This window comes from Heloderma suspectum, chromosome 12, assembly GCF_057233095.1.
Source record: "Heloderma suspectum isolate Gila_16-S chromosome 12, 16-S_ref, whole genome shotgun sequence".
Lineage (NCBI taxonomy): Eukaryota > Metazoa > Chordata > Lepidosauria > Squamata > Helodermatidae > Heloderma > Heloderma suspectum.
The window spans coordinates 10,556,788-10,573,130 of NC_139469.1; the positions used below are offsets into that span (position 1 = coordinate 10,556,788).

Sequence of the window (16,343 nt, forward strand, 5' to 3'; positions counted from 1 at the left end):
GGGCCGCATTCCAGTGGTAGGTGGGGCCAAAGGAGCGGGGCCAAAAATACAAGGGTACTGCAGCTTAATGCTCTTTGTGCCAGTAACTGAGCCTTAGGAGAGGCATGTCAACCTTTTAGAATGGGTAAAAAAACTGCACAAAACCCAGGAAACCACCAAACGAGCAGCAGCCAGGGGAAAGGGGCCTGGGCCTTCTGGGGGACCTCAGAGGTCCAGACAGAGACCCCAGGCCTGAGTTGCTGCACCCCTGTAATGGTTAAGTTTGCTAGCGGAGGTGCGGGGGATGACACATGCTCAGGCAGCATCTCAAGTAAGACCTAAAGGAAGGGGCACAGCTTTGGTGGTGAAGCATCTACTTCCCACGGAGAAGGTCCCAAGCTGAATGTTGGAGAGTTAATGGTTGTTGAGTGGAGAGTGCTCACTGCTGGAGAAGAAAGTTCAATCTCAGGAGACCTGTTTTAAATCTGTTATTGTGTTTTAAACCTCTGCCTGCCTGCGAGGTGTTATTCTGTTTTTTACTTCATTTTATACTGTAATTTTATACTTCAATTTTTATACTGTATTTTATGGTTTTAATTGTTGCGAACCGCCCGAAGAGCCTCAGCTATAGAGAGGTACAGAAATGTAGTAAATAAATAAACAAACAACCCTCCACGTCTCGGGTTAGGAGGGCTTCTGGAAGCAGAGCTACAAAAGCCCCCCAGCCTGTGAACTTGGATTGCTGCCGCCGCCGGTCGGCGCAAGACGGTTCTGGGCTAGATGCAGCAAAGGCATAAGGAAGCCTTCCTGCTGGAGAGGGCCCTTAGCCGGGGGACGGGGCCCCAGGCCCCATCCCTGGCATCTCCTCCAGCCCAAAGGAACAGCGTGAGCAACGATGGCGGGAGGCCCCTCTCCGCCTGTGGCCCCGGGGAGTTGCTGCTGCGCCGCCAAGCAGAGTACACGCTACTCTGCTTACCCTGACACGGGACATGGCGGGTTCACACGTTCAACACGCACGAAGCAAAGCGCGGCCTGTGGGGCGTGAAGATGGCTGGAGCCGTTGCTGTGGGCACGCGGGGATACGTATGAAGCGGGGAGGAGGGGGGAGAAAGGAGCGAAGGCCGTGGTTGCCATGGAAACCAAGGGCTTGGGGGGGTGGCGGCGGCGTTTACCTCTCCGGGGCAGGCCATGGTCCGCCGGCCTCAGCCTCGGCCTCCGCGCCCGCTTCTGCACCAGCGAGCCAAAGATGCTCTCGCAAACCTTCTCTTCTCACACGGCTTCTTCCCAGCCGGCACAGGACCACTGCGGCGTTTCCGGCGCACTGCTGACCTCACTTCCGCCCTCACTCGCTTCGCGGCTTGGGGACGCCTTTCGGCGCCGCCATTTTGGGAGAGGCCGACGGCGCCATCTTGGGAGCGACCCCCTCCCCCCGCGAAGCCCTCACGGCCCACGCTGGCCGCCATCTTGAAGGCGGCATCGCCAGATGCGGCTTGTTTGCTCCGCCGCTCCGCCCTCAAGTATAGCTTCGTGGCCGCCATCTTGGGAGTGGCGCCGGCTGCAGGGAGGTTTCCCATACATTACATTCATTCGGCTTAGGAGTTGCCCTCTAGCCAAAGCTCTCGGGGAAGCGAGAATAAAACTAACGGTAAAACCACATAAAACAAACAAACAAACACATTAAGAAGTATTATTTTGAAAAGCAGTAACAAAAATTCCCCATTTAAAAGAGACCAATATCCAAGCGGCTGAAACCTGGAAACCAATGATTTTAAAATGCAGCATCAAACATGTCAGATCATGACAAAATAAAATAAGCAGCAGTTTTTTTAAAAAAAATCTTTTTAAAAGCCTGGGGAAATAAGGTCTTTGCCTGGCTCCGCAAAACCAATGCAGTAAGCACCAGGTGGACCTCTCTAGGGAAGGGCATTTCACAATTTGGGGGCTACAACAGAAAAGGCCCACTCGCAAGTAGCCACCCACCAAATCTCAAAGTGCAGGGGCACTCAGAGCAGGACTTCAGAGGATGATCTCAGGGCACAGGCAGGAACATATGAGAAGTGATGGTCCTTTACTGTGGCCACAAGATGTGAAGGGTTTTATAAGTTAACACCAGCCCCTTGAATGGGGCCCAGAAATGAACTGGGAACTAGTAAAGATGGTACAGTACTGGAATAATATGTCCATAACACCCAGTTCCATTGGTACTCGAATTGCTGTATTTGTACTAACTGAAGTCTTCAAGGGCAGTCCCACGTACAACAGGTTGCAGTAACACAACCGGAAGGTTACCAGGGCATGTGAAGCCAGGCTGTCGCTATCCAGGTGGGGTCATAGCTGGCGTACGAACCCAAGCTGGAAATGGGATGCTGGACTACGTGATGGTGATGACCCCAGCTGAGATAGTTTTAACAGGTGATTAGACAAAATCATGGTCAAGTCTATCAATGGCTACTAGTCATGATGGCCAAATGGAATCTCCAAATGCAATATGTTGGGGAGAAACATCGGGAGAGGGCAATTGCCCTCAAGCGGGGGCAGTCTGCATGCTGGCTGAGGATGATGGGAGTTGTAGTCCAACTCATCTGGAGGACATGGGATTGGGGAAGGGTGTACCTCACACACACACACACACACCCAGCTACTCAATGCAGGAAATCCAGAGCCAGATCACCCCTAAATGGTCTGCTGCTTGAACTCCTCCATCATGGGCCTATGGCCCAATTGGAGTCCACCCAGAGAAGAGCCTTCAGTGTGGTGGCCCCATTTCTTTGGAACTCCCTTCCCCTGAAGGTCAGGCAGGCACCAACACTTTGTTGCTTCTGGCACCTCCTGAAAACAGTTCTGTTCCGGTAAGCATTCCTTAAATGACCAGCCACAGTTTTTATTGGTATCCTGTTTTAATAATTTTGATATGGTGTTTTAATCTTTTGTCCTTTTAAATATTGTACCTCTTATGTTCACCGCTCCGGAATCTGTTTCAAATGGGGAGTGCTATACAAATGTTGTAAATAAATAATAAATGAGGGAAAGCCCCTCTTGGTAACTGATTCCTTTGTCAAACGGCTCTTACCATCAAGACATTTCTCCTAATGTTTAACTGAAACCTACCTTCCTGTAACTTGGGCCCATCAGATGTAGCGCTGCCATCTGGGACAGAAGAAAATGAGTCTTTGCCCTCCTCTGTGTGACAACCCTCCAGGTCTTAGAAGAGCTCTCACACGACCCCCCTCAGTCTTCTCTAGGCTAAACATAACCATTTCCTTCAACATGAGCCTCCCCTTCACGATGCTGATAGCGTGAACTGGGCCATTGTCATGAGCTGCCCAATTTGGGTGACTTTTAGGTTTTGTTTTTAGAGAGAGAAATCACAAACCAAACTCCTGCACAATTGGGCGTTCACACAAAGGACCCAGTTCATACTGGGGCTAACTACACAGTGGAGGGCAAGGCCTCACACAGTTCCTCCATCATACTCTTTCAAAGTCGTTCCTATATGAATTCATGGACTGGAACCGAGACATTGCCAGGCATTACAAGCACACTTTCTAATCATAAGACGCACACGCACATACATATACATATATACACATACACATATCCCAGCTTGAATCTACCTGTACACTACGATCATCATCTGAGGCCCTCCTTTAGGTTCCTCCTCCAGGGGAGGTTCGCAGGATAGCAACAAGGGAGAGGGCCTTTTCGGTGGTGGTCCCAACTGTGGAACACTCTCCTCAATGAAGCCTGCCTGGCTGGGGCATGCTGGGAGTTGTAGGACTTTTGTCTGTCTAAGCATGCATAGGATTGTGCCCCAAATCTTTCCTCTATTCCCAGGCATTTGACAGCATATGATAAGGTTTTAGCTGGTCCTGGGATTTTTTAATTATTATTGTGGAGTGCTTTTAACTGTTTTGTAAACGGTTTTTAAATTATGTTTTATATTGTACTTTTAAGATTTTAATCTTTTGCAAACCGCCCAGAGAGCTTTGGCTATCGGGCGGCATAGAAATGTAAATAAATAAATAAACAAACACGTGTACAAAAAGCAAAGATACTCCCAAAACGGAATTCTGGATCCAATATGACATTCATTCTGCAGGTTATTTGGGCTTCTGTAGAATTGTACTGTGGACACACACCTGCATCAGTAAGCAAGAGTCCTGCTGGATCAAACATCAATGTCGTCCAGCATTCCGCTTCCCACATTAGCCAACCAGAAGCTTCTGAGAAGGCCACCAAAATGGCAACTTCTCTCCCAAACTGCTGGACCTTAGCAACTGGTACTTGGTGCTAAACTGCATCTGAACTTGGGAGGTTCCAATAACCATCATGTCTAATAGCTATTGAGAGATGCATCCTCTGTGGATTTGCCTAATCGCCTTCCGAGGCCACCTTAATTTAAGGGCCATCACCATCTAGGGTAACAAACAACACATTCCACATGAATTATGTGTTGTGTGACTACCGTGAAGAACTTTCTTCTGTCTGCCCTAAACCTGCTGCTAATTCATTAGATGACTCCCCCACACCTAGATCTAGTATTATAAGAAGTGTGTAAACGCGGGGGGTGGGGGGGGACTTCTTTCATTCTGCTTCTTTTGATCGTCACTAGAAAAAACTAGGACACTTTTTGAGGTGGAAGACAAATGTGACCAGTAGTAGCGGAGCAGCCTATTTCATTCTTTAAATATTATTTTCTGTTACACAGCATTCTTCGTTCAGCAGGCGGCCTGTAAGGTAAGATTAGTCTCTTTTTGTAAAACAGAGAAAATAGCTAATGCATTTAATCTTTCACCAATATCATATGCTTACCTGGAGGGAGGGCGGGTTGGGTGTGTGGGGAGAAAAGGAACAAACAAACATGTTATTTAAAAGTCTGTAAGCTCTTCCAAGTCGGAATGAGATCCTTATTTCTTCGGTTCAACTTAGAGACGTAGAGAAAATTTGCTAAAAGGGCAACCCAAAACGATCAAGACACTGGAGCAACTCCCACATTAGGAAAAGTTACAACATTTTGCGCTTTTTATCTTAGAAAGAAAGGTGAGTAAGGGGGAACATGATAGAGGTGTACAAAATTATGCGTGGTGTGAAGAAAGTGAATAAGGAGATGTTTTTCTCCCTCTGTCATAATAATAGAAACCGGGCTCACCCAGTGAAGATATGACAAGAGAGTCAGGGCAGATAGTTATAACAATGGAATTCGCTACCACATTCATGTAGCGATGACCACCAGCTTGGGACAGTTAAAAGGAAATTAGACAAATTCGTGGAGAAGGCTATCAATGGCTACTAGTCCTGATGGCTGTATATTACCTACAGTACCAGAAGACGTATGCCTCTCAGCACCAGTTGCTGGGGCGCATGAGGGTGTTATTACATCCATGTCCTGCTTGTGGGCTTCCCATTGGGTCATCAGGTTGGCCACTGTGCGAACAGAATGCTGGACTAGATAGACTCTCGGGCTGATCCAGCACAACTCTCCTGATGTTCTTAAGGACATGAGCAGCCTACTGGATCAGACGAAAGTATAGATCTCATCTAGGATCCCATTTCTTACGGCGGCCCCCCAGCCATCTCTGAGAAGCCACTTTTGGGTCCCCCAACAACTAAGAACATAAGAGGAGCCATGCTGGATGAGACCAAGGGTCCATCTAGTCCAGCGTTCTGTTTACACAGTGGCCAACCAGCTGCCTGAGGGAAAGTCACAAGTAGGAACACAGAACTCCCCAGGCAACAGCACCCTCCCACCCATGTTCCCCAGGAACTGGTGTGCATAGGCAGACTGCCTCTAGTAGCAGGACTAGTAGCCACTGATGGCTTCCTCCAGGAATTCCTCCAGCCCCCTTTTAAACCCATCCAAATTGGTGGCCATCATATCTGGTGGAAGTGAATTCCATAGTTTAACTCTGCTGTGTGAAGAAGTCCTTCCCTTCATCTAACCTGAATCTCCCACCAATCAGCTTGATGGGAGGACCCCACCGGGTTCTGGTATTACGAGGGTCTCCCTGTCCACTTTCTCCATACCAGGCATCCTTTGTACACCTCTCTCATGTCCACTGGTATTCTATGACATATTGCCTCTGTCTAGAGCCATCGTCATGACCGGTAATCATTAATCAACCCCATCTCATGCATGAATTTGCCCAATCCCTTTAAGGACATTTAAAACAATGGCCATCACATCTTGTCAGAACAAAGAGGTATTTTCTCCCTCCCATCTGTCCACCCACATCCGTAAGAGCCCAAAACTCTGCCGGGCAAAATAAGTGGCCTAAAATAAACCCAGTGCCTAGGGAGGCAAAGACAGAGGAGAGTTCAGCCAAAGCCACCCGGAAGGGAAACATGTATTAAGTAAGTCACCCTCTACTCAGAAAAATCAGCATCTGTCTCCCATTTAGTGAAATGTGTTACATCAGGGGGGAAAAGAGGGAAGGCCCCAATGAACGTTAGCCATAAGAGCCCCGAAAGTGGATTGAACGCATGAAAGAGTTCAACTGCCACTAGGGGAGAGCAAGACGCAGGTTGTAGCCAATCAGAGCCTCCACGTTTCAGAGCAGTCTATCTGAATACTAGGCACTGGGGACAAACCAATAGGATCAGGCCAGTCACTTCATACGCTGCTTCTAGGCTTCCTAGACATCTTGGCTGGCTCCCAGTTGACCTTATATCTGATCCAGAAAAGCGATCCTATTCTTCCAAGAAATATTAGCGCATTAAGGAGAAAAGACAAGTGCTCGCTCTAGCTAGCAAGCACCACTATGTCCATTCAGCATTTCTCACCGTTGTCTGCGCTGGTTCCAACCACGTCTTCCCTATGCCACTCTTCTGGAGCTCATTTGGTAGAACCTAGCACTACTGCGATTGTTTATCAGCAATCAGAGCAAGGGCTGGTGAGCTGCTTTGCCAAGTAGGGATGGATAAGATGCTCCCAACTGCATTGCTCGAGAGCCACCTCAAAAATGATAGCTTTCAGTACCTGCAGTTCAACAATTGCAAGACAAGACAGTAGCAACCTTAACTCTGAACTCAAGCCGATCCACCAATATAGAAGCACGTAGGTGTCAGCATTAAATACACTCCCCTCCATCACCAAACTGAAAGCCAGGCCATCAGAGGAAAGAGTCTGGGCTTTAAGCCTTTCTCTTCTCAGCAGTTGTTTTGTCCTGGCCTACCCATCCATGGAGCATTCTGCACCCCCTTCTACACAGGGGGGGACAAAAAGAACAACTCTGTTTCGGGACTTCCAGCATTCCTGATCATTGGCTATGTTTGCTGGGGTTGATGGGAACTGAAGTCCAAAACACCTGGAGATCTCATTTCTGCCCATCTGTTCTACCTGCAGTCTGAACTCATGCAGGAATTAATCCCATGGCTTTTGCTGCTGTGAAGCAAACCTTCCCAGCATAGGCTCCAGCCCTTAAACAGGCAACCTCCCACATGGCTTGGCCAGTTGGCTTCCACAGGCCTTGTTTTTATCAGCCTTCCCCAGCCTGGTGCCCTCTAGTTGTTTTGGGCCAGTTCCTGACCTTTAGCAATGCTGACTTGGGTTGATGGGACTTGAAACCCACAACATCAGAAGGGTACCAGGTAGGGGAGAAAACTGGGCTATATATTACACTCCTGTATTTCCCCCCCTCTTGGGCCTATGAGCAAATAAAATAGACCTATAGGGGGCATTTGAACTACTGGAGTAATTCGGTGCTTGCACCAAGGTCCAAAATATAGCCTTTTGCAGTTGTTGGAACCACAACTCCTATCATCCCTGACCATTGGCCATGCTGGCTAGGGAAGATGGGACAGAGTCCAGCACCACCTAGGGCTCCAAGATTGGGAAAGCTGGTCTAATCAGTCATTGCAGCCAAGTTTTTTGTTGGGGCCAGGGGAATAATAGAATAGTAGTGTTGGAAGGGGCCTACAAGGCCATCGAGTCCAACCCCCTGCTCAGTGCAGGAATCCAGGTCAGAGCACCCCCGACAGATGGCTGTCCAGAAGCATAAGAAAGAATGTAAGCACGCAGACGGGCTCCTGGTTTGTATGGAGTACAGCATCCTAGTACAGCATGGAGGCAACTATTGGGCAGAGCTTTCCCGTAGCATCAGAAGCATCCCTGGCGACAGCCAGCCTCCAGAATATTGTCTCCCCACCCACCCTTTGAATTACAGGCATCAAGGCCACATTGGTACCCGTTTCCCTCCTACAGGTTTTGCAGCCAAGGAGCTAGTAACATGAAGAGCCAGACAGCCAAAGTCTGTTGTGTGCATCTTTATTTGAACTGTTCTTTTAAGTCAGTGTACAGTTTTGCTCCCCCACCCCACTGTATCCCGTATACATACTGGCACCAAATGTGGGTAAGGGCTCCCCTATGGGAGGGGAAGGGGGATAGACTGTAAGCCTTCACATCTAGACTGGGAAGAAGAGAAACACATACAGCCCATTATTATTTTTTGCTTGACCAAAAAAAAAAAAATAATAAAAAAAAAAGAGGACCAAGTGTTTTTTTTGTTTTAAGGCGCAAGATACAGAAAAGACACTTGTTGGATTACATGATAATACATACAAGCAATACTTTCTAGAACACCAGAAAGGTATTTCTGCTCCTTTGAGCCGGGCTGTTGCCTTCATAGAGGCTGGTTTAACTTCCTCTCAATGCATGATACAATATTTGGAATGACTATTTAAAAAAAGAACACAAATGTACAATCAAAGTCCTCCGATGCATTGTAGAACTTTGGGGGACGTTCGCTCCGACACAATTTTTTTTAATTTTTTTTTTTTTTTTTTTTAAGACTGCCGCCGTCAACTTTTCACCGTTCCAGTTTTTATATCCTGAGTCAAGCGCCAAAAAAAAACAAATAAAGCCATGCCAATCTCAACTCGTTTTATGCGCAGTTATGGGGGGATTTTTGTCAAAAAGAGAAAAAAATGTTATTGTGGTAACTAGTCCTTGTTTTTAGAAGCATTTGCGGTGGACAATGGAAGGCCCGGATTCGTCATACTCCTGCTTGCTGATCCACATCTGCTGGAAGGTGGACAGGGAGGCTAGGATAGAGCCACCGATCCAGACAGAGTATTTACGCTCCGGAGGGGCGATGATCTACAGAAAAATCAGAAATCATTAGAACTCTGGACTGTAAAGCAAGGTCAAGCAGTTCGCCATCAGAAAGGCTTTAGGCAGAGTTTGTGTGCTGTCCATTCAGGAAACGGCCAACTGATAGCCCCTCCTATCAGGTATATTGCATCCAGGCCACATGAATTTCACATCAGCGGTTTGCCTAACAAGGAGAGCGGCTGATTGGCATCCATCTCAAAACCTGGTATGTTCTCTTGGGGCAACATTATTGCTCCAAATGAGATACTGTTAAAACAAAACCATACACAGTCATCTAAGGCAACAAGGCCATCTACACAGGGCCTGTGCCAAGGGTAGGCATGCTTGGGCACCTGCAGAGGGCCCACACCCCAGCTGGGGCTGACTGAGACTTGGTTCTCCTCTTCGCTATTGCAATCTGCTTGTTCACCTGCCTCTCGCTCTGGCCCAGAAAATGGTGGTGGAGGAGGAGCAGCAGATGCCCCGGCCTATTTACTCACTGGCTCTCTGCCTGTCAAGCAAGCGAGTGGGAGCCACGATAGAAAAAGAGGATGAGGAGCAACAGAAGATCCTGACAACAACAGTGAGAAGGTGGATTTCTCTGAGTGAGGAAAGCCTATTGAGGTCTCAGAAACCTGGAGCTGGCACTGTGTCGACAGAAAGAAGCACTTACAGCAGGACCCGTTTCTGCTTCCCTTGCAAGAGCAACACGCTCAAGGAGCGAACGCTGTCCAAAAAATTGAGGCTTACCTTGATTTTCATTGTGCTGGGAGCCAGGGCTGTGATCTCCTTCTGCATTCTGTCAGCGATGCCCGGGTACATGGTGGTGCCGCCAGAGAGGACGGTGTTGGCGTACAGGTCTTTACGGATATCCACGTCGCACTTCATGATGGAGTTGAAGGTGGTTTCGTGGATGCCGCAAGATTCCATTCCTGCAAGGAAGGTAGCAAGCAGGAGATGTTAGAGCTGGAAAGACGCTCCCGCAATCAAGACCGAGCCCGCCCACCAAGGTCTCTGCTCCAAGAAGCAATATGATCAAGGTTTGAGACTTCATCTATCTTGCAGGATCCATTAGCCTCCAGATGTTTGGGCCTACAACTCCCATCAGCTCTAGTCAGCATAGCAAGTGGTGAGGGATGCTGGGAGTTGTAGGCCAAACCACCTGGATCCCCGATCCATATGAAGGTGACATTTGAAGGGGAGCAGCCTTTAAGAATAAATGCTTACCCAAGAAAGATGGCTGGAAGAGGGCTTCTGGGCACCTGAACCTCTCATTGCCGATGGTGATGACTTGCCCGTCGGGCAGTTCGTAGCTCTTTTCCAGGGAAGAACTGGATGCGGCCGTGGCCATCTCCTGCTCGAAGTCCAATGCAACGTAGCACAGTTTCTCTTTGATGTCGCGCACGATTTCCCTCTCAGCCGTGGTGGTGAAGCTGTAGCCTCTTTCAGTCAAAATCTTCATGAGGTAGTCGGTCAAGTCACGGCCAGCCAGATCCAGACGGAGGATGGCATGGGGCAGAGCGTAACCTTCATAGATGGGCACAGTGTGGGTGACACCATCACCAGAGTCCATCACTATACCAGTGGTACGGCCAGAGGCGTACAGAGACAGCACTGCCTGGATAGCAACGTACATGGCCGGGGTGTTGAAAGTCTCGAACATGATCTAGAAGGCAGAAAAAAATGAGCCAAATGCAGTTGAGGAACCTGGGAGGCTATGGTAGGCTTGACTCATGCTCAAAGGGGAAGTCGAATCACTGGGAAGGTCAGCTCATGCTTGTCAGATATGGGGCTACACAACAGACCCAAGTGGTTAAGGAGGACCCTGCCACTTCCCAGCTTGCATTGTGTCAACCCCACACCCCAATCCATTTCACAACACAAGAAATGTTACAGGAGTCACTGAAAACAAGTCAAAGTTAGTTGAAAAAAGCAGCCGCTCAAGTGATGTTTAGCAAGTCAGAAAAGAGAAGGCCAATTTGGCGAAAGGGCAGATAAAAACCTTTCAAGATCCAGCAAGAGATTCAGACCAGAAAGGAAAACCCTGCAGAGATGAGCAAAATAAAAAAGAAAGAAAAAGAGGTGAACAAGAAAAAAATGAAATGCCAACTTATATAGATTGGAAGAAGGAGTGTTTGCAGGAGGGCATGTGTCCATACCTGTGTCATCTTTTCTCTGTTGGCTTTGGGGTTCAGGGGAGCCTCTGTCAGCAGCACAGGGTGTTCTTCAGGGGCAACTCTAAGCTCGTTGTAGAAGGTGTGGTGCCAGATCTTTTCCATGTCGTCCCAGTTGGTGACAATGCCGTGTTCGATGGGATACTTCAGGGTCAGGATACCTCTTTTACTCTGCGCCTCATCACCAACATAGCTGTCTTTCTGGCCCATACCAACCATCACACCCTAGAAGGGGGGGAAGGCAGGCATCAAGCAGGTTCCAACTTTTAATGAACATTGTATGAGTAGCCAGCGTACCATCTCATGGGTGGCAGAAGCATCACGCCACAACCACAAAAGGCTGCCAGATACAACCCGTTTTAAAGCTTCCAGCTCTCAGGAGGCAAGAAGGCAAAACTGGTAGCATTTGGATAGGAACAACTTCTGCACCCCTCACAGCCAGCAACTTCATTTACAGTATATGTTGCTTCTCAGTGTGCATGCGGACTTTTGGAAAAGCAACGAACAAGGAATGGGCGTCTTGAGTTTCACGTGTTGGCACAGAGGATGAGTGTTCCTGGCTAAAGTGCTTGCCCAAAAGAAAGCTTTGCAACTGTCTACTGCACGGGTGGGCAATTTGCAGCCCTCCAGATGTCTTGGCCTACAACTCCTCTCACCATTGGCTATGTTGGCTAGGGCTGATGGGAGTTGCAGTCCAACAACATCTGGAAAGCCACAAGGTGCCCACCCCCGCTGTAACTGCTTCAAATTACTTCAACTCACTTTAGTATTTATTACATTTATATACTGCCCAACAGCAGATGTTCTGTCTTTGTTAGACTGCCATTTTATTCCACACTCATAGGCAGCAATTGTGCGCAGCAAGAATCACTTCTGGATTACCAAGAAAAGTTTATGTGATGGGGGAGACTTTAAGGGGAGTGGCCAAAGCTCAGTTTTGCACTGAAGTCCCCAGATTTCATCGTCGGCATCTCCAGTTGCAGGGCTGCCGAGTTCTTGGGGTAAGCCACTCCCAATCAAGAGTAGATGCTACTGGACAAGACGGATAGACAGCTTGGGAATGATCCAATGCCAGGCTGCTTCAGTCAAATTCTTGACGGCTGGTCATGTGCCACATCCAGGCTACTTAAGAAGAGCTAGCAGTTGAGCAACTTGGGGACTCGGTCCCAAGCGTGCTCCGTTGGAAGAGCTGTGATGACGCTGCCTTTAGGCCGTGAGTCTAGAAGGCTGTGATGAGCAAAACCAGGACCCCTCAGAAGGACATACCTGGTGTCTCGGGCGACCGACAATAGAGGGGAACACGGCACGAGGAGCATCATCCCCAGCAAAACCAGCTTTGCACATTCCGGAGCCATTGTCAACAACGAGCGCAGCAATATCATCATCCATGGCGATCTGTAAGTGGAGAAGGGGGAAAAACGGCAATTAAAGAGCTTGGCCTCGGACAGCCGACATGCAAAGATCTGTCTTCTGCTGCAGAATTTCTCTTCCACTCTTATGCCTCCGGTCCGGAGAGCATGATGCGCTAGGTGGGACCAGCCCACCCACTTCCTGCCCAGCTTCCTGTTTTGTCATCGCGCTGCGCTTCCCGCTTCGGCCACTGGAGGGTGCACGCCGGTGCCTTCATACAGATTTGGGACACAAAGGAAGTCCTTTGCTCCAGTCCCACGTTATTACCATAAAAGGCAATGGTTTGAGCAAGGAGAGATGCACAGCCAGCTTTCGGAGGGCTTGTTCAGCGAGGCCACGCCCTTCCTCTATCCCACCCCCTTCCATCCAAAGAGAGAAATGAGCATATGTCTGGAAGCCACTCTCAGAGAGGGGGGGGCACCACTAAGAGCTTCATGTGAAACCCCATCTTAGACAAGACGGGACCTTTGTGGTCAAAGAAAGCTTGCAACTAGGTTACGTTACCCAGACCCTTTATTTAAAAAAAATAATTAAAAAAAGGAGCTCGCCCCAGGTCCTTCTTGGACCAGTTTGCCAATTTGTTAATCTCGTTAGTCTTGCAAGCCAAGTTTAGATGAAGATGCATTTAAAGAGGTTATGAAGGCAAGATGCATGCTGCATTCCCAAGGGTTTTTTTTTTTTTTTTTAAATGAGGGACCCAGCATTTTTTTTTTTTTTGAAGTTGAGATAACAGCCTTTCACCTTCCCCAGTAAGGAACAGGGTGATCTGTACATCTGCCACAGGGTCAGGATTTGAGCTGCTGTACAGTTGTTGTGCACTATACCTAACTAGCTAGGACACGAGGAGGAAGTATAGTTTGCAGGATGGAGGAAGAGGGTTTTGCTTGCTACTTAAAAAAAATAATGTAGGTTTCACATTACGAAATTGCTTGGGAGTAATCCAGAAGATTTGTTTTTAATGGGAAGTTTCCACACTTCAGACCCCTAAATACTAAGTGCCTGGCTCCAGTAGGACCCCACCCTTTCCTAGAACAACCTGTTGACCAGTGAGGTTTGGCTTCTTCACCCTGTTCATGAGGACTAGCCACCTGCCATTTCTATGTTAGGAATATTCTTGGGTCTAAGGCAGCTACTCCCTCAATAAGTAGCAGAGGGAAGAGGAGAAAAATCCCCTTCAACACAGAAATGCGCATTTTATACGATGTAGGGGGTTATATCCCCTTGAAGAGGGCTCCAGAAACCTCTAGGGTAGCCAGCCACCCCCAGAAAACAGACATCCCAGCTTCTCTTCCTCCTTCACCCCCTCCCCACCCCATAGAAAGATCCAGAGTGAGTTCAAGGAAACAAAGAGCCCCTCAGCCATGGGAGGGGCAGCCCCTCAGCCAAAGGCTGGCTCATGACTGATTTTCATCCCCTCCCCGAAACGCCCCACCCACCACCACCCTCCACCCATGTGCTCGACAGATACAATGGAAATGCCGGCTCCTACCACCGGAAACGCCCCCCTCCTCTCTCTAGTCACACCCTTGCAGGTCTGAATGCTCCCCAGCCCTGACTTTACAAGAAGGGGGGGGGGAAGAAAACTGCACTCCAACACCCCCCTCCATTAAAGGTAGTTGCATACTCGGAAGATCGGTCCCTCTCCAATCTCCTTCTTATGAACAGCAGCTGAGTGCAAAATATTAAAAGGAGTCTCCCCCCTCCCTCCAAGCAACCAGCCACCCGCAGTTGGACAATAAATCCTCTTAGGGACGGGCCACGAACGCGTAAAACCGGATTAGCGAGTCCGGAAATCCAGCCGCCGCCGCCACCATTGTGTGCGCGCAAATGAAACTGACAAGAGGAATTCCACAGCGCGGCCCTCCCGGTTTCGATTTAGGGCGCAACCCTTCCAAGTTTAGACAGAAAAAAGTCCTACAACTTCCAGCATCCCTCAGCCAGCCTTGCTGGGGATGCTGGGAGTTGTAGGGCTCTCTTCTGTCTAAACATCCACGGATTGCGCCTTTACGCACCCTGGGAAACCCCCAACTCGATCGTCCTTTCCTTTTAAACTATGGACTCTTGCCTTTAGCTAGGCCAGTCGATCATGGCAAGATCCCCTTCCTCTTTTCCCCTTCCTTTCCTCCAAGGCATTCCTAACATGCTCTATGAGCCGAAATCCGATTATAAACCTCCCAAAAGGAGCTTCTTTTACCTCTACCAGTTCTATCCCCCTCCTCGGCGTCTTTGAAACAAAGCTGCCCAAATGCAAGCAAGAGATGCATTGCTTCACCCTGCTTTTCGTTAGGCTTCTTCCAAGGCTGCAAAGCTTCCACGCTTACTGAAAGGTAACCCTCCGGGACTTCCGTCCCCATTTCTCTTAAAACAACAATAATTACACAAGACCAGTAGACACGTTCTACATTTCGCTTACACACATACGGGCGCGATTCAGACAAGAGTACGCGAGGCAAGTTAAGCCATGGGGCTTACTCCCGAGTAAACCCAGGAATCCACTGATTTCAACCGAAGGCTGACGCACAACGTTTCGCAATGACACATTTATTTAAAACGGGCCAGCCCCAGAGCATGATCCAGGCTTTACGCTATTTGCCGGCTCAGATATTAAAAAATATGAAAACCTCCATCTCAACTTAATGCTGCAAAGGCACACGTATTTCTGATCCTTCCAACTCAAAAAGGGTTTACGGCCAAGGCTACATAGGAGGATGCTATACGCTTCGTTCTCTTTTTAAGCGAGCCAGGAAGAATTTTAAGCAATCCACGAACAAACGTGAACAACTGACCAAGAAAATAACGTAGACACAAATAAACCTCCCGCCAGGAAAGGAAAAAGAGCACACACGCCCCAATTGCGCGCCGAAAGTCGCTTACCTTTTTTTAGAGGTTGCAAGGTGTTTTTTTCGAAATTAAGTTTTTGCTCTCTTTTTTTGTTGGTTTGTTTAAACCCTTGGGGCGGGGGGAGGAAGCGAGGCGGCTTGGCGATCCACCCGGTGCACGCACACGACCGAGAGCGCTTAACGGCTGCTTTCTCCGGCGCCGCGGCGCCGGGTTTTATACGGGCAGCGCGGCGGAGCTCTCGCCATAAAAGGCAACTTTCGAAACGGGGCCTCCTGATTGGTGGCGCCTCTCTCACTCACTCACGAGTATCCTCGTTGTACATTGCAGCAATTTTTTTTCTCCTTCTACCTTGCAAAGAGAGAGAGAGAGAGAGAGAGAGAGAGAGAGAGAGAGAGAGAGGGGGAGGGAGGGGGAGGTTTCTTTTCTCTTTTTTTGCATTGGGTTGCTTTCATGGGCGCAGTGTCTGCTTTCTTTTTCTGCCCACGTTGGACCGAACCGCACAGTTGCAAGAGTGGAGGACTGTGGATTCCGCGTGTAACATAGAGCGATTACCTTGCAGTAGTTTCTCTCTTCTCCCTCAAATGAATGGGATGGTGGTGGAAGAGGCCTGTGGGGTAACACAGAACTCCCCAGGCAGTTTGGGCCACCAAAGATTTCATTGTTTGATGGCCTGGTATGGTCTCCCTCTCTCTCTCTCTCTCTCTCTCTCTCTCACACACACACACACACACACTGTGGAGTTTACCAGATTCTGAAATAATCAGGACCAGGTTAAGGCTGCCAATCTGTGCACAGGGAGTAACATCCCATTGAACTTGGGGGGGGGGGGAGGAAAGAAAAAGGCCTATAGA

At 48.7% G+C, this 16,343-nt stretch overlaps 2 protein-coding genes across 3 annotated transcripts in view; both read right to left on the reverse strand.

The window, feature by feature from the left end:
• FBXL18 (F-box and leucine rich repeat protein 18) overlaps nt 1-1,302 on the reverse strand; it is a 40,975-nt gene extending 39,673 nt beyond the window's left edge. The window contains exon 1 of one of the 2 annotated variants that reach the window (XM_084818306.1): nt 1,152-1,302. In XM_084818306.1, coding sequence (XP_084674432.1) covers nt 1,152-1,169 — 18 coding nt within the window. In that variant the 5' untranslated portion in view covers nt 1,170-1,302. The remainder of the gene's footprint in view (nt 1-1,151) is intronic. The other variant, XM_084818307.1, reaches the window with a different exon arrangement.
• Nucleotides 1,303-8,226: 6,924 nt separating this feature from the next.
• ACTB (actin beta) lies at nt 8,227-15,679 on the reverse strand. The gene is made up of 6 exons (XM_084818308.1): nt 15,526-15,679; nt 12,508-12,636; nt 11,227-11,466; nt 10,295-10,733; nt 9,818-9,999; nt 8,227-9,073 (listed from the first exon to the last, which is right to left on the reverse strand). The coding sequence occupies exons 2-6, from the start codon at nt 12,628-12,630 to the stop codon at nt 8,930-8,932; spliced, it is 1,128 nt and encodes a 375-aa protein (XP_084674434.1). The 5' UTR covers nt 12,631-12,636; nt 15,526-15,679; the 3' UTR covers nt 8,227-8,929.
• Between the last annotated feature and the right edge of the window lie 664 nt (nt 15,680-16,343).

Coding starts and splice junctions, on each gene's coding strand:
- ACTB (XM_084818308.1), bottom strand. CDS start 12,630: ATGGATGATGATATTGCTGCGCTCGTTGTTGACAATGGCTCCGGAATG. Junction 10,734..11,226: donor ACAGAGAAAAGATGACACAG/GTATGGACACAT, acceptor TCTGCCTTCTAG/ATCATGTTCGAGACTTTCAA. Junction 10,000..10,294: donor CTTCCAGCCATCTTTCTTGG/GTAAGCATTTAT, acceptor CCTTCCTTGCAG/GAATGGAATCTTGCGGCATC.